This window comes from Magallana gigas, chromosome 4, assembly GCF_963853765.1.
Source record: "Magallana gigas chromosome 4, xbMagGiga1.1, whole genome shotgun sequence".
Classification (NCBI taxonomy): Eukaryota; Metazoa; Mollusca; class Bivalvia; order Ostreida; family Ostreidae; genus Magallana; species Magallana gigas.
In genome coordinates, this window is record NC_088856.1 from 14,935,357 (window position 1) to 14,955,662 (window position 20,306).

General features: G+C 33.5%; 3 protein-coding genes across 3 annotated transcripts; 1 reads left to right on the forward strand and 2 right to left on the reverse strand.

Moving 5' to 3' along the window:
* Window positions 1-202: 202 nt before the first annotated feature.
* Window positions 203-12,240, reverse strand: LOC105339330 (eukaryotic translation initiation factor 4E type 3). The gene is made up of 7 exons (XM_066081420.1): window positions 12,047-12,240; window positions 10,947-11,019; window positions 6,557-6,651; window positions 6,264-6,324; window positions 6,001-6,067; window positions 4,956-5,111; window positions 203-3,980 (listed from the first exon to the last, which is right to left on the reverse strand). The coding sequence occupies exons 1-7, from the start codon at window positions 12,229-12,231 to the stop codon at window positions 3,922-3,924; spliced, it is 696 nt and encodes a 231-aa protein (XP_065937492.1). The 5' UTR covers window positions 12,232-12,240; the 3' UTR covers window positions 203-3,921.
* A 1,023-nt stretch (window positions 12,241-13,263) lies between these two features.
* Window positions 13,264-15,340, reverse strand: LOC105323753 (leucine-rich repeat transmembrane protein FLRT3). Its single transcript, XM_011422838.4, has 2 exons — window positions 15,203-15,340; window positions 13,264-14,658 (listed from the first exon to the last, which is right to left on the reverse strand). Exon 2 carries the CDS (start codon window positions 14,646-14,648, stop codon window positions 13,440-13,442), a length of 1,209 nt encoding a protein of 402 aa, XP_011421140.3. The 5' UTR covers window positions 14,649-14,658; window positions 15,203-15,340; the 3' UTR covers window positions 13,264-13,439.
* A 205-nt stretch (window positions 15,341-15,545) lies between these two features.
* LOC105339328 (EKC/KEOPS complex subunit Tprkb) lies at window positions 15,546-19,655 on the forward strand. The gene is made up of 4 exons (XM_034451736.2): window positions 15,546-15,782; window positions 16,872-16,994; window positions 17,332-17,505; window positions 18,564-19,655. Exons 1-4 carry the CDS (start codon window positions 15,639-15,641, stop codon window positions 18,654-18,656), a joined length of 534 nt encoding a protein of 177 aa, XP_034307627.2. The 5' UTR covers window positions 15,546-15,638; the 3' UTR covers window positions 18,657-19,655.
* The last annotated feature ends 651 nt before the right edge of the window (window positions 19,656-20,306 follow it).

Below are 20,306 nucleotides of genomic sequence, written 5' to 3' on the forward strand. Positions count from 1 at the left end.
GAGTGTTCATGGATCAATCATTTAGTACATAAAATGTTTGTAAAAAGGTAATGGTGTGATTTTGAGTTTTAAAATATGAAAAACTGAATCGCTCGGACACACTGCACAATAAAAATGTTATGCAGTACACTCTAAAAAATTGCAATTAATTTTGCAATTTATCAAGTGCTTTCTTTTGTAAAATGTGCCATTCAACACCATATTTAAAACAAAAACTTTAAAACTTTTATTTTTATAAATTGTTGCAACAAATACAGAAGGTAATACAAAACAAAATATTCTGCGCTACAGGAATTAACAAGAGAAGCACCAAACGTTTACATTTTTACACATTTTCACTTAGCTGACTGAAATCACATACTTAATTTACAAAAACAAAACAACTTCTTTTCATCAAAAGATATTCACCCTTATCATTGTGTATACATTTAACACTTAAAATATCCACTGATGAAAACAAAATGTGTGAAAAATGTGTCTATATTAAAACCAGGAATCCGAGTTATTGAAGACCAGAGTAAAACAGGGCAACTCTTTCATTTGTTAAAGGCACATGTCTTAATTAACAATTATTTATAATTAATCAAGTGCATTACATACATACACAAGTAAAATTTCCAAAATTAATCTATCTAATTTAACAATTTATAAAGAAAACAGTTGCCAGTAGAGTTCTCAAGTAGTAGAACAGTAATCTAGACTATAGAGGATGAAGAAATTAATTGTGAAGGAATATCACGCATGAAATGAGTAAGTGATCAATTTCTACATACATGTATAAGCACAAGTTCATTTTTTATTACAAAAACGACACCATTTCCAGTAATTTATCAGATGAGCAATTTTATAAAAAGTGCAGTGTTAAACTTGATTAAGTACTTAATTTTATAACATGGTAAAACCAAGCCCCACGGAAAATTAAATTATATGACCTATCTACAATTCCAATTTGAGATCTATTAAGACAGCTCACAAATCCCTAGCGATCTGAGCTCATGTCATCAATAAACATATTGCTACATATACACCTACATTAAGAGTAGGATCAATTTAACATCTTCAAAAACACATCAAGTTTACCAACTGAAAAACTTATAAGAAGTCAGGTAAAAACAAAACATTAAAAATATTCTTTAAAAAAATGCCATTTAAAGGGTTCAAATGATAGAACAACTCTAGCTGTTACAAATTAAATGCATATAATAATAATTCAGAAAGATTAATATGTTTTTTTGTTATAAATATTCAATTTTGCAATTCAAATATGACTGCAGTTATCCATATGTATCTCAAAACAACAAAATATGTTGAAACATTGCTTATTTTACTTAATAAAAATTTGAACAATGTACAGTCATTTGCTTTTTTTAAGGAATGAGATTATATATGAGATGTATAAAGTATCTTCAATGCAATCAATTTTTCTGTGCCATGATATGGCTTCATATAAAGGCTAAAAGCAACGATAAATCTGATCATATCAAGTAACCAATGATTGATGTTTGACATCACATCAAGATGTTTCACTCAATTTCTAGGAAGATTAAATCTAGCAAAGTAACTCACATTAATTGGTATAAACATCTTTGGAAGAAATAAGGATATATTTAAGTTTGATTCAAATATTACCTCTAAACTTAACTTACACTGCATTGGGGATAATACTTAGGTAACCTTGAAATCATTCATGTATAGGAAAAGCAAGGATCAACCAAGAACAAATCGTAAGGTACCTAGTTACAATGTGGTCTGTTAAAAGGGGCATGGTCACAATTTGGGTCAAAAATTATTTTTCTGATTTTAATGTTTACAGTGCTTCATTGAGGCATTTTTAATTCTCAACCAAAATTTTAAGTGCCATTTGAGAGTTATAAGCGAGTTACAGAGCTTGAAATTCTTTGCTATGTAAACACAGGGTTTGTTTATATTTTGAATGGTGAAGTGAGAATTCCAGTTTTAGACCTAAAATGAATGTGTTAAACATTAGAAACTGTTTATTTATGCTTAAAATGAATAAAAAGATATAGACAAATCAGCTTGAAAAAGATTTTTACTGCTATATTGAACATATGTAAACAAAAACAGGGCACGAGCCTTGTTTACCTGACAACAAATTGTGAGCCCTGTATCTTGCTAATAACTATACGAATGACTCTCAAATTTCATTTGATCATTAGAAATGCATTCCTAAAGCATTGTAAATAATAAAAACAGAAAAATAGAATTTGACCAAAATCGTGACTATGCCCCTTTAACATTTAAAAACATGTGCACAGTACAAATAAAACCATAACATTCAATATTTGCTGAAAAATACCTTTGATCATATGTACAAGAAATTGAAAAAATAAAATAAAATAAGCCTGTTCTTATGCATTTGTATTACACTTTTACCATAATATGTAGATAAAATGATAAAGGTTTTGTCAAATAAAGGGTATGATTTCAATTCCTGTATGCTATTTATTCAAAGTTTGGGAAACATTTTTTAAATGTTGATGCCTTGTTCACAATTTAAGTAAAAGTTTGATTATTTAGTTCCATCTTTTTTTAACACACAACAGAAAAAACTGTTTCTTTATTGAAACATTAAAAAATGCATTTTTTCACACTTTCAACAAAATGTGGTACATTGTATATATACTTGGATATATAGATAAATAAACCAAAATATCATTACACCATCTCAACAGGACAGTACACCAGATGGTGTTTTGTAAATACAATAACAAATGCTTTGCATCCACCAAAGTACATATACTTTTGATCAGAATTTGTTAAATTAGTGTATGCAGGGCATGACTCATACTAAAACAACAACTTAGAACAGCATACACTAACTCTAATTCTATCTACTGTGGCAAATCCAGTATTCCTCTCATCAAAAATAAAAACAAAAACCTCTGCTTCAGTGTTAAAATCTTTGATAACTAATGGATACTCTAGGGCTTGGCAATCTGAGTTACATTTTTAAGTACCCTATATTTGTGTCTGGTACATAGGATAGTACATATCTACAATATATGCATATCAGTTAATTTGATGCATACTTCAAAATTTTACATCTAAAGTATTCCAATATATGAATGCAAATACATTTTTATTTACCTCAATATTCAATAAAACTGTTCTCAATATTTGGATCTTGCAAAGTTCTAGCTGACTCATTTGACCATTTCAAAAAAGCTAAAGATCTGCCCGTTCTCTATATAAAATGAAAAGGTATACATTTGGATCCTTGCAACTTTGTTGCCAGAGTAAAACATGGATTTTCTGAGGTTTGGCAAGAGATAAGTTTCCAACATATACTAAATGCTATAATGTTTAACCTATCCCAAATTAAAGAAAAAATACATATCACTACAAACATGAATATACACTGTCAAATACACATGGAATTCATTGTACCTCAATTCTTTATCTTATACACAATTGTAACAATATAGTTCTTGTCTTTAAAATATAAACCAAGAAAATCTTAATTCAAGGCTATGAATATCTTTCTGTATCCAAACTTTTTTTTTTTTTTTTTTGCCTCATAAATATCACATGACAGATAAAGCAGGGGCAATTAAAAGCATTTTAAAACCAAACAAAAACCAAAATAAAGCTTTTAGTGTTTACAAATAAAAACACTTCATATAAAGTGGCTTATACAGTAAAACCTGCCCTTCATAACCCTTGATAACACCTTACTATTCCAATATACACTTTACCCTGCAATTATCAAACTTCAAACAATTCTCAGTCTATACACTTCTTTTTGACTTAGACAGGTTTCATTGTAAAATTCTCTCCTCCATATTTTTGCCATTTATGCTGTTTTAAGGATTTCTACTTGGGACTTTTCCACAATGTGACCTATTTTCTGGACACAAAAAATCCACAATCACAGTTTTGTTCATCTATTGTCCTGGAATATCAACGCTTGTAGGACTTGGGGAGTTTCTCAGACTCAAAAGCCTGGTGAGTGTAGAAAGCTGAAATTGTAAAAAGTTACTGCAAAATTAATGTAAAAACCGCAAGTCCCTATGAAAGAATTTATATCAAAAATATAAAAACAACTGAAGATAATGATTTGGACTTTCTGAAATTATATCACGAAAAAGTGTAAATGTTGAAACCATCCACTTGATTTTTTCGAACACCATATTCCATTTTTACCTCAGAAAAATATATAAACACTACAAAAAACAGATAACATTAATCACTTTTGCTTTCTTAAAGGAAAATATACATGCATTATAAAAATACTTTATCTTCGTTTAAAGGGGCATGGTCACGATTTTGGTCAAATTCTATTTTTATGTTTTTATTATTTACAATGCTTTGGAAATGCATTTCTAATAATCAAATAAAATTTAAGAGTCATTCGTAGAGTTATACGCAAGATACAGGGCTCACAATTCTTTGTCATGTAAACAAGGCTCCTGCCCTGTTTTTGTTTACATGGGTTCAATATACCAGTAAAAAATCTTTTTCCAGCTTATTTGTCTATCGTTTTATTTATTTTAATCATAGATAAACAGTTCCCAATGTTTAACACATTCGTTTTAGGTTTAAAACTAAAATTTTTACTTCAACGTTCAAAATGTAAACAAACGCTCTGTTTACATAGCGTAGAATTTCAAGCTCTGTAACTCGCTTATAACTCAACAAATGACGCTCAAATTTCGGTTGCCTATTAAAAATGCCTTTCTGAAGCATTGTAAATATTAAAATCTGAAAAATAATTTTTTACTAAAATCGTGACCATACCCCTTTAATATGTTGTGTTTGCAATCAAACATTTTCCAGACATCAAAGTACATGTATGAAAACATCAGCAAAATGCTATGATGCTGTTTTTCATTAGGCAATATCAAACAAAAATTGTACATGATTGTTTAATTGTTAATTGCTTAATAAATGCTGATGTTTACGGGTCTAAGTAAAATTCCAAACTTTTTCCTCACCTTTGTAAAATATGGCAGAGAAGTTGACTTCTTGGAGAAGGTCTTTGACTTTGTCTATCACAGTCGATTGTTCATGAAGGTCTGACCTTGAGTTCCAGATTTCTATGAGGTCATCTCGCTCTCGTATACTAATACTGATTCCTCCTACCTCATCTCCTACAACATAAACAATAGAGCTCTCTTTCAATCACTGATTACAGTAAAACACGGTTATAACGTACTGCCAGGGAGGGGAAATTTTGCTTCTTTATTTGTGTAATTTGTTATATCCTTCAAGTTCACAACATATTATATAGTCAAGGGGAATAAAAATCACTTCGCTATAAACGTCAATTCATTATAAGCATGTTCCCTATTGCTGTGTTTTAATGTATTGAGTTACACTATAGTGTGTTGCTCTGATCTCTTGTAGCTGCAATAATGTAGCCCTCTCCCGATTTTTTTTTTCTCCAGTAAACATCAGATATAAAAAATCGGAAAGGGCTACATTATTGCAGCTATGATCTCTTGTAACAGTTCTTCTAGTACTTGTATAAGCTGATTTTACTCTCTATGACCCAGTAGTTTCTTTACTGTATATTTCTAATTAATAATAATTAATAAATAATAGAAAATCAATTAATATCAGTGTAAAATTGGAAAAAAAACTCATCTTGGGGATTTCTAAAATCTTACTTTCATTTTTGGACTGATGTTAACTAAAATATGATAAAAACTCAGCATTTGCCATTATTTATTCTCGTGATTTGATGCAGAATGGTTGAATCGCAGAATTATAAGTACTTGCTGAAATAAGGAATCTACAGTAATTAGAAATTGCTTCAACTTTTGTTTGTTACAAAGAGAAACCACGTGATTATGCAAATATAGACAATGAAACATTTATTTTCTTTTGTGTATGTTGACATTTTCATAAATTATTGTTCGTTACTATTCCCAAAAATATAATTTTTTTTTCAAGGATAAGTATATTGATTATTGACTACTATAAATATAAATCTGATGACCAAAAAACATTGTCAACTACTAGACCATGAGTTCTCACCCTCTGCCATGCAGTCAGTCAGTTGTTCACCAATGGCTGCCAACAAGAGTTCTTTCCATACTGCAGGCTAATAAAAGGAGAGCAACAAAATATGTTAACATATATGTGTATTACGTGTAATTAAGCCATGAATAGCATGAATTATAGGGTTTGTTTTTTTCAAAATAAAAGTTAAGATCCATTTAACACCATTTTTTCATTCACTTTTTCTATGTTTACTGAAACCTTCCTGAATTATTAACTTGATCATGACTATCACTTACAGAGTCAAGTTTGGAACATTTCAGTCTCCAGCACCCTCCCTTGCAATTTGCTTTGTCTTCCCTTTATAGAAAAAAATTTTAGAATAAATTATTCATTTTTTTCTAATGTGACAGTGAAAATCTACAACTATCTGACATACATTAAACCAGGCAAAATTGTAAACTTTAATACATTGTAGTACATATATCACAAGTGCTGATCATAGCAAAATTTACTTGAAATTTAATCAAGAAAACAATTGATTCAATACTATGAAAGAGTCTTACAACCTAATCAATGTTTATGAACATACCAGACAGGTCTGCGTTCGTTCCTCATTAAGTGGTACGTGTATCGAACATTCAAGCTGCTGACTTCTGGGATATTGTTATATACACTCCAGAAACCCTGCAAAATAGAAACATTACACTCACATTATTATTGCACATTTCTGTTAAATATCGATCTGCATGGAATCTATTCTAATCATTAATGTATATAAAACAAGAGGCCCATGGGCCACATCGCTCACCTGAGGAACATTAGGTATGATAAAGTCAGCTTAATGGAGTCATAATACAAACAATCTGGACAATGTACAATAATACATGTAGATCCTGTATAAATAAAATCCATTTTTCCCCCTAGGAACTCGGATAGCCGATTGATGCCAATACTTACAAGAGCAGACTTTAATCACCGCTCCTGCACATATATAGGGACTCAACGTTACGCAAGCAGGGATGACCGCACACCTACGCAACTCAACAGGTACCAACGTTAACGCAAGCAGGGATGACCGCACACTTGCGCCAACAGCTCAGTCTAACGCAAGCAGGGAGTGCCGCACACTTGCGCTAGAAAGGGCAGAACACCAGCAGGGATGACCACACACTAGTGCTCCACCGCAACCACCACCAATACAAGCAGGTATGCCCGCACACTTGTATTAATGCGATACAGGGCAGGGATGACCACACACTCTGTATCGTAGGTTAGAAAACACGGAGATTATATAGAGCAGGAATGTCCACACACTCTATCTATCCGTACCTGTTCAAATTTAACCCCAAAAACAGTCGCTCGTCATAATGCAATAGACACTGTCCCTATATATGTGCCGGCCTAAAATAATTCATAGTATCTAAAAATTGGAAATCAAAAATAAACAAACTTATCCGGCCTAACCCAAAACTACTTATGCAGAACAACTTATATACATTGAATATTTATTATTGTATAAAAATAATCGTCACAATAATTGGTTAACAGTGGATGCATTAATTAAAATAATCAAGAATCGATAAATCAAAGGCAATAACTCAATACAGTAATACAAAAAGATTCTAATGAAAAAATAGCTGCCTGCTTCAATTTTATAGTCATATCACATGTTGGGAATGCAGTTCTCAAAAAGATCCTTTACAATTGTTTATATATGGGATATTTAGCTACATCAAACTCTGAACCTTTTTGTGAGGCCGAAGAATTGTCCTGGAGCCAAAGTCTTAACAATTATAAAAGAATCATCTTGCTGATTAGTTTCTGAGAAGAAGATTTTTAAAGATTTACTCTATATATTCCTATGTAAAACTTCAACACCCCCCCCCCCAATGTGGCCTCACCCTACCCCCAGGGATCATGATTTTCACAACTTTAAATCTACACTACCTGAGGATACTTCCACACAAGTTTCAGCTTTCCTGGCTGATTAGTTTCTGAGAAGAAGATTTTTAAAGATTTACTCTATATTTTCCTATGTAAAACTTCGACCCCCCATTGTGCCCCACCCTATACCCAGGGGTCATGATTTTCACAACTTTGAATCTACACTGCCTGAGGATGCTTCCACACAAGTTTCAGCTTTCCTGGCTGATTAGTTTCTGAGAAGAAGATTTTTAAAGATTTACTCTATATATCCCTATGTAAAATTTTAACACCCACCCCCCAATGTGGCCTCACCCTACCCCAGGGATCATGATTTTCACAACATTGAATTTACACTACCTGAGGATGCTTCCACACAAGTTTCAACTTTCCTGGCTGATTAGTTTCTGAGAAGAAGATTTTTAAAGATTTACTCTATATTTTCCTATGTAAAACTTCGACCCCCCATTGTGGCCCCACCCTATACCCAGGGTTCATGATTTTCACAACTTTGAATCTACACTACCTGAGGATGCTTCCATACAAGTGTCAGCTTTCCTGGCTGATTAGTTTCTGAGAAGAAGATTTTTAAAGATTTACTCTATATATTCCTATTTAAAACTTCGACCCCCCATTGTGGCCCCACCCTACCCCCAGGGATAATGATTTTCACAACTTTGAATCTACACTACCTGAGGATGCTTCCACACAAGTTTCAGCTTTCCTGGCTGATTAGTTTCTGAGAAGAAGATTTTTTTAAAGATTACCTCTATATTTTCCTATGTAAAACTTCGACCCCCCATTGTGGCCCCATCCTACCCCCAGGGGTCATGATTTTCACAACTTTGAATCTACACTACCTGAGGATGCTTCCATACAAGTTTCAGCTTTCCTGGCTGATTAGTTTCTGAGAAGAAGATTTTTAAAGATTTACTCTATATATTCCTATGTAAAACTTCGACCCCCCATTGTGGCCCCACCCTACCCCCGGGGGTCATGAATTTCACAACTTTGAATCTACACTACCTGAGGATGCTGCCACACAAGTTTCAGCTTTCCTGGCTTTCTGGTTCTTGAGAAGAAGATTTTTGAAAATTTCTCGAAATTTTTCATTAATTTCTAATTATCTCACCTTGAAAACGGGTGTGGCCCTTAATTTTCACAACTTTGAATCCCCTTTGCCTAAGGATGATTTGTGCCAAGTTTGGTTGAAATTGGCCAAGTAGTTCTTGAGAAGATGTTGAAAATGTGAAAAGTTTACGGACGGACGGACGGACGGACGGACGGACAGACGGACAGACAGACAGACAGACAAAAAGTGATCAGAATAGCTCACTTGAGCTTTCAGCTCAGGTGAGCTAATAAAAAAGTAAATCTGAGCCCTGAAGGCATATAAGGCCAGCGCTCATCTCTGAGACCAGTTCAAGAGAGGGGGTGCACGCGAGCGCTCACCAAAATTCCCTATACCTGCAACACAAATTTTGGCAAGCGCTTGTGAGCACTCACTCTGCTGAACACACCTTAGGTTTCTGTGGTGCTAAGTGGATGAGAGTCATTGCCTCCCCCTGGATGGGACACCAGTCCATCCCAAGTAAACCCCCAGCCTAAACCAGTACCCAATTTCAGCTGGATGGACTGAGACAAAGTCGATAAAGTGCTTTGTCTAAGGACACAACACAAACCATCAATAGACCACAGTGGGGCTTAAACTTTTGGCCATGGGCTACTGGCTTAACACCTTTGAGCATTGAGCTAAGTGTTTAATGTATCATATGAAGAAAATAAAATAAAACATAAAACAACTTAAGGTCTCTGTTTGCCAAAACATTTTAAAATACTGTTAACTCAGACACTGACATGTAAAGACTGGTTAATGATGAGAAATATTCATGATGACAAAAATGTTGCAAACTTCAAAAAAAGGTTCTCATTAGAACAATAAAAGATTAAACTTGGATTTATTTATGTTTCTGAATATAAACCCGAGTTGACATTTGCTTGGATAATATTAATTATGATAGTCATTGTATAATCTAAGTACAGATTCTGGACAATTACCAATTACTAGCATTGTTATGTTGTCTGATTCTTAGGAAAGGTTTCTCATAGTGAGACAATTTAAAATGCACACTACTATAGGATATAGCAGAATTTACATGGTATGAAATCCAGCTAGAGCAACATATCAATTACTACATTCTAGTGATGGGAAATCGGAAAATTTTCATAATCGATTATCGGAAATAATCGAAAGTGTATAATCGATTAAATAATCGAAATTTTTCAAATTATGTTTAATTGAATGAAACTCTGAACAAAAACTTGCGTCTTGCGTTGTATATACAGTAATATATACTTGTTTCAGTTGTTTGAAATTATTTAATATTTTTTCAAATAAATCAAATATGTTAATAAAATTTTTATATTATAACTGTAACATGTATGCACATACAATCTTATTTACTGCACCTGGTTAGAATAAAAGAAAACTAGGAATTGTACCTTTTATAGTGACTAGGAAGTTAGGAACAAGTTCAAATTTCGAACAATAAACATAAACAATTTAAAATATAACAAATTAATTTGAAATTCAGAGTTCAAATCCTATTTAAAAAACATTAAACCAAAACAATTTAACATTTAAAAATCGTGACTAGAAAGTTTACTACTGGCCGAGTCACATGACATACCATTTCAATGTTTCACCAATACATTTCAAGGTTTTTATTCAAGAAAATGAACAAGTCAACAATCCAAAATACTTCCACACCGTGGATTTAAAGTTTGTATTTGGACATGGAAATATTTCCTGAGTCATGTTATTGTTGGGATCTTGATAAGTGGCATTTGCCTCGTACGTGGGGCTTGCACATCGCGCTGCCATTTTGTATAAACCTATTTTCGTTTCTGATGTTTGTATTAAATTTTTTTTTTAAATAATCGATTATGAAAATCTTAATTGATCATCGACATCGGGAGACATTTAGCGACCAACTTTCGATTGTCTGTGATAATCGGCCCATCACCACTACATTCTCTTTTTTTAAAGCACTTACCTGCACGGTACTGACTGTGTAAAGCTTGCGTATACTGGCTTCATACTGAGCAGCTGAGGAGCCTGGGATAGACCTACACACACATAAGAGAAACCATTTTACTAAAATGTAATTAGAATAGCAGTCATTAAATAAATAGCAAATATTAAACAGTCATGCAGCTAGACTACCTCCCAACTAAGTAATGTGATTATCTTTGCTAGAGCCCTAGCCCAGGGTGACACAACCAGTCTTGGATGACAACAGGTCAACTCAAGAATTTCTCCTACATTCTCAGAAATATTTATTATTCTCTAGCCTCCAACAAGTTAACATTTTAGCTTTTAGAGGTATGAAAACTAAATCATGATGTGAATACAGTTGTTTACTGATGCATATGATTGTAATCATATCAAATAGATTGGCGAGACATTTCCTGTACGAGAGTTAGGAGAAGTCAATATGGAATAGGGCATGTTTATTGATGAGAACAGTCAGTAAGTGTACTTGAGAATGTCCATGGTATTCTGATGAGAAGTGTAACAAGAATCTCTTCGTCTCTTCTCTTGAAAAGAGAAGGATTAGCATATATAATCACATTTGGATTCCAAAAAGGCACAAATATGGTCATCATTTTTAACGTTGATTACTTACACAAAAAGCTATATATCTAATCTTAAGCTCATATTCACAATGCACGTCTTTGTAAATTTTCCTGAGAATACCATATTACAGAATTTTTCAAATATTGTCTTGATGTACAGTATGTGATGAGACAATGAATTTTCTACTTCTAACACTTGATGGCTTGATTTTGTACAAAAACTATTCAGAAAGAAAAGTATTCTTTTCGTCCATGTTATGATCAATTGTCAATTTCTTCCAAGTGAATGGATTAATTCAACATACTTCCACTTTCACATTCACCTTTTTTTCCGCTAAATAAGCATATTCATGCCCTATAAGTTTCCGGCACGATAACATCTCAAATATTATTCCGATTGATCTGATCTTTGCCATTTTACTTTCGATAATGAAAATTTCCTTTCAAATAAAAATATGCATTTTTTAAAAACAATGCCATTTGAAAGTAATCATTAACGATATTTAGCCATATTTACTTATCAAGCCAGAACGTCCATGGGGTGTTCAGTGGGACCCCCGACTGTTCGGAGGAGTGGATTTCGTTGATGGCTGCACGTTGGAGTTGTGGACTTCCGACAGGACGAGCCTCGGCCGATTTTACGCAGTCGACTGACTGAAGGCTCGATACCGCCATCACGTACCAAGACCGCAATCGGGTCATGTGATCAAAACAAATGACGTAGAATTATCGTTCGGAATAACCTCGGGTCAATAATTTCGCGCCATCTTTCAATAGTTTTACGGACAAGTGGGCGGATTATGTTGGGTGACACGGGGACTATTGTAAATACATACAAACGCTGTATTAGTTAACTTTTAGAGTGATCAGTAAATATTAATATTTTCAGATAAAAGTACAGTTATTGATAAATAAATATTCATGTAAAATGCAAAGCGTTTAAGCCAACGATTTCTATTGACTGATGCACTTTTGGGGCACTTACCTAATGGCCAAACTTCCGATCGAAATAAGGAATAATCATATCTTTCCCAATTATTTATTGCCTAACAGCGTACCGCGATGTGTTATAATAGAGGGTTTACAACTGATATGACTCTAAGTCATGAGTGCGAATCTCGCTGTGCCTTTTTATAATTTTTACCTTTTCCAAATATTTTAAAAACATTTTATTTGGTCAATTGACAAATATTGTAAAATTTGAAAATTCTACAACGATGAAAGGAAGCTTATTTTAATTAAAATGTACTTTTGTCCATGTGAATATCGACAGGAGTCCCATCATAGTAGTACCACCTTAAATTGAACATGTCACAAATACATATTTCATCGTAATTCATTAAACAATAGCACACCCTGTCTTTAATTAGTATTTTTTGTGTCTTAGCGAATTACATACTGTAATTTATATTAAAGTATTCTTCCCAGTTTTATTATTCAATGTGTTTCAACTAAATCTAAAAATAGTTTAGAATTCTAAACTTATATCTATTTAGAGAGCTATAAAACCTTCTTTGTTATAAATAATCACCAATATTTAATCTTAAATTTGTCTTGAGTTTACAACTCTCAATTGGAACATCTACTATATTTCATATATATTTTGGTACCTAAATTCATTTATTTATTTATTTATTTATTTATTTATCTATTTATTTATTTATTTATTTATTTATTCTTTCATCCAGTTACCTTTTTGTCTTGTTTTTTTTGTTTTTTTTTTTTTTTGTTTTAATCATACACACATGTAGAAATCTAGTAGTAACGGGTAAACAACTTTCATTCAAAGATTTCTAAGATACAAACTCAACTGTTACTGTATAATATCAATGGATTGCATGTACAATTCTCAATTTAACCACATTATGTACAAGATAATCCTATAAATTACATTAAGAATCTTGGTATATTCATTCCTCATTACACACAAAGTCTGACGGTTTCAACTCATCCCAAGCTTTCCCTGCGACTTTCGGCGGTCCACTACACACAATCAGGTGCGGATCCTGAATAACGTAAGGCGCGTGGTCCATTTTCTCTCTCAGCCACCTCAGATTGCAGTCACAGTTCCAAGGATTTGAATCAATGAACAGAGTGTTTAGTTTGGTCAGGTGACTCGTGTCTAACACCTCGGGCTTTAGGGTAGACAACTGGTTGCTTTGGAGCCACAGGGACCCCATACTCTTCAGCGGATACAGAGCACCCGGCTCTATGTGGCTGATATTGTTTAAATCTAGGTAGAGGGTGTCTACACTGGAGAGGCCTACAAAGGTATTGTTTGTCAGTGTAGATTTGATGTGGTCCTGCATGAAATCCAGTAAAGTAAGCTTGTCAAGGCCGTGGAACGCATTGTCCTCAATGGTTTCTACCTGTCCCTGCCAGAAAGCCAAGGTCTGAAGATTGACCAGGTCTTTGAAGCCAAAGGAAGGCAGGGTTTTTATCTGATTGCCCACAAAGCAGAGATGTTGGATGCATGTAGGGATATCATTGAGAATACTTTGCATTTGGTTGAACCTGAAATCAATGGAGTTGATGCTTCTACACTTCGAAAAAGCATTTGGTGGAAAACTTGCGTCGGTTAGCTTGTTGAATCCGATGTAGAGTGTTGTCATTGCAACAAGAGGGTCAAACGCCCCGGGTTGGATTTTGGATATTTTATTGTTTGAGAGGTCAAGATAAACGATCTTTGGATAAAGATTAAAGCTGTCTGATTGAATTGTTTCCAAGTTTCCTTGCATCATCCTGAAGGTGTCCATGATTTTCGGAAGGACTTTCGGAATCGTAGTGTAGTCCGTCATGGACAGATCGACATCCGTTAGACTGGGAAGGTCAAGGGCACCTGGTTCGATTGACCCTTCCTTTAAACGGGCACCCGACGCGTCCAGCGCATTCAGATTAACGAGCTTTGATAATGAACCCTTTTTGATTTCGCGGATTGGATTATCGCCGATGTACAGGATTTTGGTGTCGGTCGGAATATTATCCGGGATCTCTGATATTCCCGTTCCGTTGCAGAAAACTTGTCCCGGCGGCCTGCAGTAACAGGGGGACGGGCATGACTGCGCATCGACTGTCACAGTCCACCACACACAACAGACAATCAAGAGGAGAGTGGACATGGGTACAAATCTGAAGAATAAAAATGCGCATTTTAAAATGGATTGATAACTGATGGAAAATTTAATTAATTCGCAGACCTAGTTTTGCTCTATTCTCATGGGAGGGAACAACCGACTCCCCTCCCACTCCCTCCCTGGACCCCGAATACGAACTTGTACTAGTGAGATATCAATTTTTGATGCATCCCAGTATATCTGTATGTATATATATAGTGTACAAATGTATACATTATACATGTTATATATTAATATAATAAGGGGTTTCGAGAGAGGGGATACGGGACAATTCCAGAATCATGCATTCACTATTTTATGTCAAATTTAGAAAAATGTTTGCTGCGATAAAAAGTGGGGGGCCAGTCCACAACCCCCCCCCCCCCCTCCACACCACCCCCATCCCGATGCTACGTGCTTGTAATCATTTCAACGCCTGGCGCGGTAATTGAACGTTACAAATAAAAAAAAAGTTATGTTGCAATATTCATTGCTACTTTTTTGATACAGTCAAATACAGTCAACTTAGTAGTACAGTTAATTACATGTGTAAATCTTACCTTTGGTTTTTCTATCGTTAAATCACAAATGAATCTGTTGTATTACGTACAACTGATACCGCATGAGACATATATTGGACAGCAAAGTAAATAAATATTGATATGAAAATGTGTCGCTTCGTATCAGATTGAAGATAAGTGTACATGTATATGCATCTTTTTGGATTGATGAGTAGATTTGCCTAATCGGTTAATTTTCATGTTGTATGTAAAGTAGAATGATTGTATATTGTCTGAGAAACATCATTTTGATCAATTTTGGACCACTTTTGAATTAAAACTATCGTTCATAAATTTTACGGAAATTGTCGTGTTGTTCGTAAGTATTTCGCATTTAGCGTCATCAACTATATTCCTGCATGATATTTGAAACAACATGCTTTGATATTCTTAATTTATAAGTCTTATTTAGTCATATTGACAACTTTGAGAAATAATGGCAGCTAAAGTTATCCCATGTGGACCTTATCCAGAATGTAATATGACTTTGATGTTGTTTTCTAATGTTTTAAATGCGGCAGAAGTACGGAAATGTGTCATGGGGGGAGAATTTGAAGCAGCCCTTCTGAAAACGTCAATGGTATTACACTCTGACTTGACTAATATAATGATTTTCTTTGCTTTTCAGCCCTGAATCATTGTAATTTATCGCAAGTTCTTATCATTTTGTGAAAAAACTAATATACGGGTAATATTGCCTACTAACAACTACATGTATAGTCTCTCTACGTACATCAAAGACTTTATACTGCTTTGACACATATCAATCAAACTATACTGACTTATTCACAGCATTAAATGCACCCAATAATGAGAGAAACTGCACATTTTCAACATTACGAAAGACTCGGTCTGTCCCAGGTTCATTTCATCCAAGGCACTTTTAGCTCACCGAGATGAAGTCGGGGAGCTTATGTTATACCCCCAGCGTTGGCGTCCAGACCTGGTTAAAATTTTTGTTGCAGGTCCTGTATGGTTGATGCATCTGGACCTACTTATGGACTTGAAAGACTTGGATGCTGAATCTGGGTCTCAAATTTCAGATGCTGGAGGAGTTTATGGTTTTTGGAGCAGTGCCCTTTGATAGCCATTTCTAAGTTACTAGTGGTCTTAACTTCACCAAACTTGCATAGAGGATGCGTCTTATGATACTGATGCACCAAAGGGGGTTTAGGTTTGTAGATCTGGTAAAAGTTTTTGGAACAGATGCCCTGTGATGATTATATCTTACATGTAGTTATAGATGATCCTAACTTCACTAAACTTGCATGGATGATGTGTCTTATGATAATGATGTACCTGACAGGCTTGAATGCTGAATCTGAGCCGTAGGTTCGGGATGATGGATGAGGTTTAGTTTTTTGGAACAGGTCTCATATCTAATAGATATTAATAGAACTATTTCAAACTTGCATAGTTGATTTAACTATAATTTATGGATGGTGCATTTTATGATACTGATGCACCTGACTTGATTGAATGCTGATTCTGAACCATAGGTTTCAGATCATGAGATGCTGGAGGGGTTTAAGATTTTTAGAGCTGGTTAAGTACTGAAAAGTACATCAAGATTCATGTATTGAACATCTTGATATTGACAATTTTTTTTCGATGACTGTGTTTTTCTAATATTTATGTTTAAAATATTTGTTTATGTCATTTTTATTAGATTTTAGAACCATTCCAAGTAATTGTGGCTGCAAATAGAGCAATTCATCTACACAGAATGAAGAAGATGATGACCAAAAATGTACACTCAGAAGTCTTGTTTAGTCTCTCACCTAGCAAAAATGTGAGTTGAAAGAGTTCAACAATAAAAAAAAAGTTTTCAATATGTGAATGAATGTAAAGCTATTTTGTATGAATAGGAATTAACCAAAACTGAAAGAAAAAAAATTGAAAAAGGCTTGCCTGATAGAAAAAAAGTTATGAGCCTTAAGAGTTAATAAGGTATGCAAACACAATGTACATGTAGATTTTGTATATGTGTACTTTGGGCACACCAAAGCTCTTGAATTTTGCTAAATTCACTGAACATGAGACAGCTAGTATAAACAAAGGCTAGTGAGGAGGTAGTTTTTGTAGAATTTTAAAGCAGTTCATTCTTTATCTATGTATGTTTTGAATAGATTTCAGACTCCTTTCGAAAGTTTGGGCTTGCTGACAATGAGACGTCCATGTTTGTGGTGATTGTCAATGATACCGATGGTTCCACCTGTCAAGCAGTCATCGACCGGGTCAAAGGTCAACTCACAGATATTACTGACGTTGGAAAATATTCAGATCTACCAACAATTCAAAAAGTGAGATATCTAACTTCTTTGTATAATATGGGTGGGTTAAGTTAAGGAATAAGAAATCAATTTTTCGATTATTATGAGGTGATTAAATATGGTCGAGTGTGATCAAATCCAATAAAGCCGGAAGGAATCATTTAAATTCATGGGGGCCAATTTTCGTGATACATGACTTTTTTGCTCATTCATGGGGATGTAATTTCGTGGATGCATCGGTTACTGTTTCAGTAACAAAGATAACTCTTTCCAAAACTGTTTTTGTTGAGGATTTAAATTCGTAGGGCAGGGCTTCCCACAAATACCACGAAAATTGAGCCACCACGAATTCTAATGATTCCACAGTAATATTTAAAGAATGATTTCTCATTACTAATATTCATGTAATTTTCAGAATTTTTTTGATTAAATATTAAAGGGGAAGGAAACAAAAAATGTGTTTTACAATAAATCAATTAATTGTCCATCTACTATAATTATAAATCAAATTTATTTTCATTAAAAACCCTTAGGCTGGAACAATTAATAAATCAAGAAAAATCACTCCCTTAATTTGAATTTCCCACTAGCTGTACAGTAGTTTACTTCATAATGCAGTTATTAATTCAAATATGAAAAAAATGGATAAAACATTTGTGCCAGAAACAATGAACAATCTGTATTATCACAGGCACCTAATATTTTAAGTATTTTTTTTTTTATATAAAAAATCAATTGTTCTCTTTAACTTATATTAATTACACGTTAGGGGGTTACCATTTTACCATAGGAAAAATATAATATTATCAGGTGCCTGTGATTCTCATATAATTTATGCTAGCCAAACAACCATTAATTGATTTCACAATCTTACATCTTAAGAAAAATAATAAGAAATTTTTTACATGTAAATTTGCATAAAACTTGCTTAACACAATTTTACCCTCTAGCTTTGCATATAACGACTTAAGCTGACTGAAAATGCTTAAATTATATTAGACTTATATTGGCTTTATGAAATGATATGATTAGTTAAGCCCAAATGATACATAGATTTTTCATTGGATGATTCAAAACCTTTTTTTCAGGTATACAAAATTTCTGAGACAGAGCTGTCAGTGTGCAGTGCAGTTGATGCAGTAGTGTCCAGAATATCAAGTAAAGATATTGTCACAGTGTGACACTGATTCATTGAGCAGATGCTGGAATGAATGAACGTTACAATGGATTGAGGAGTTTTTAGACTTCAATCTTGTTTCTTCAAATATTCACAAAAGGGATCTGTATTTAGGAGCTCTGTGTCCTTAAAAATATGACTTTAATGAAGGTACTGACAACATTGAGGAAGAATAAATTTTTCACAATGGAATTAAGATTTCTCCTCAAGCTGAACATCATTTTATGAATATAATGTGTTTATCATCTAAATCATGTGTTAAGTTGTAATATTATGTCTAGAGTTGTCTGCATATTCCTGCCTTGTAATGTATAATTACAAATGTTAAGATTGTCTTGTACCTCTGTCTAGATTTCATGGAAAATAAAAAAAAAAAAACATCTATCATTCAGTATTCAATGTGGTGGTACAGTGTACTGGTATTAATAAATGCAATTTGAAAAAAATGTGATTTTATCATATTTCAATTATACATTGTTTTTTTTTTTTTTACTACCATCCTTACATACCGTTGATGGAATTTCAGTGTGTGGTAATTAAATAATGCATTTTTTGAAAAAATCAGAAAAAGTGAAAAACTCTCTAAGTATTTCAACAGTTGGCATATTAAATTGTGAAATTTTTACAAAAGTCATCGGTATGACAGAAAGCTTTATTTAGGACGACCATATTTATATTTATTGGATTTTTGTTGTGGACTTTTAATCAAAATGATAAGCATAAACCTTATAGGGTATGTAATTAAAAAATTAATGTATTTATATTTTTAGATATATATGTATATACCATGTTTTATGACAATTGCAAATTACATGTATTAGGGTGAGAACATAGTAAGTTGCAAGAACTTGTGTTCGAACCTTTTGTAAATTATATATGTACAGTAAAATATGTTCAAACCAAATATGTTTAGATAATTATAAGGGAAATTTAATTAATTTTACATAATTTGTTTTATTTGACAGTCAGAGCATCACTGAATTTATAAAGTTATATGAATTAATTTTCCTCTTTATTTTGATTTGAGAAAAATGAAGAGTCGTGCTAAATAATTTTGAATTCAACGAAAAAAATGTATGAAGCATTTTTTTTAAACGTTTTTTGATAAACAATTCGACCTTTTTCATCTCTTGAAATAGTAGAAATGAAAGGGAGTTGTACGAGTTATTTCCCCTTATACGGAGCGCTTTGAAGGAAAGGAGGATTAGAATCACGCCGGTTTTCTATATTGAGCGACCAGGCGTGTGAATTAGAGGATGCCGAGAGAAAAACCATTCTGTTGACGAAGTAAGTGTTTTTTTCTGTTTAAATGCAGTGTTGCATATGTTACAAATAATGAATCGATTGGATCTTATCATCTCAGCTTCATTGGTCTTGTCTGGCTCGAATTTCCTCGGAGCATTGTTCTTAACATATCAATACACTATGCAAGCTATGTATTGATTGCACGCTGGGTGAATGCTAATTTATCTGTTTTCTGTCACATGTGATACAACAAATAAATGCAACGGAATATGCAACTTGTGTAAAATGTGAAAACGAATGGTAAGTCATATTTTATCAGATTAAGTTTTACAAATGAGCTGTAATTACAGTTGGTAAATGGAACAAAAATAAAGCGTAAGGTATGAAAATGCCAAGAATTAAAGAAAAT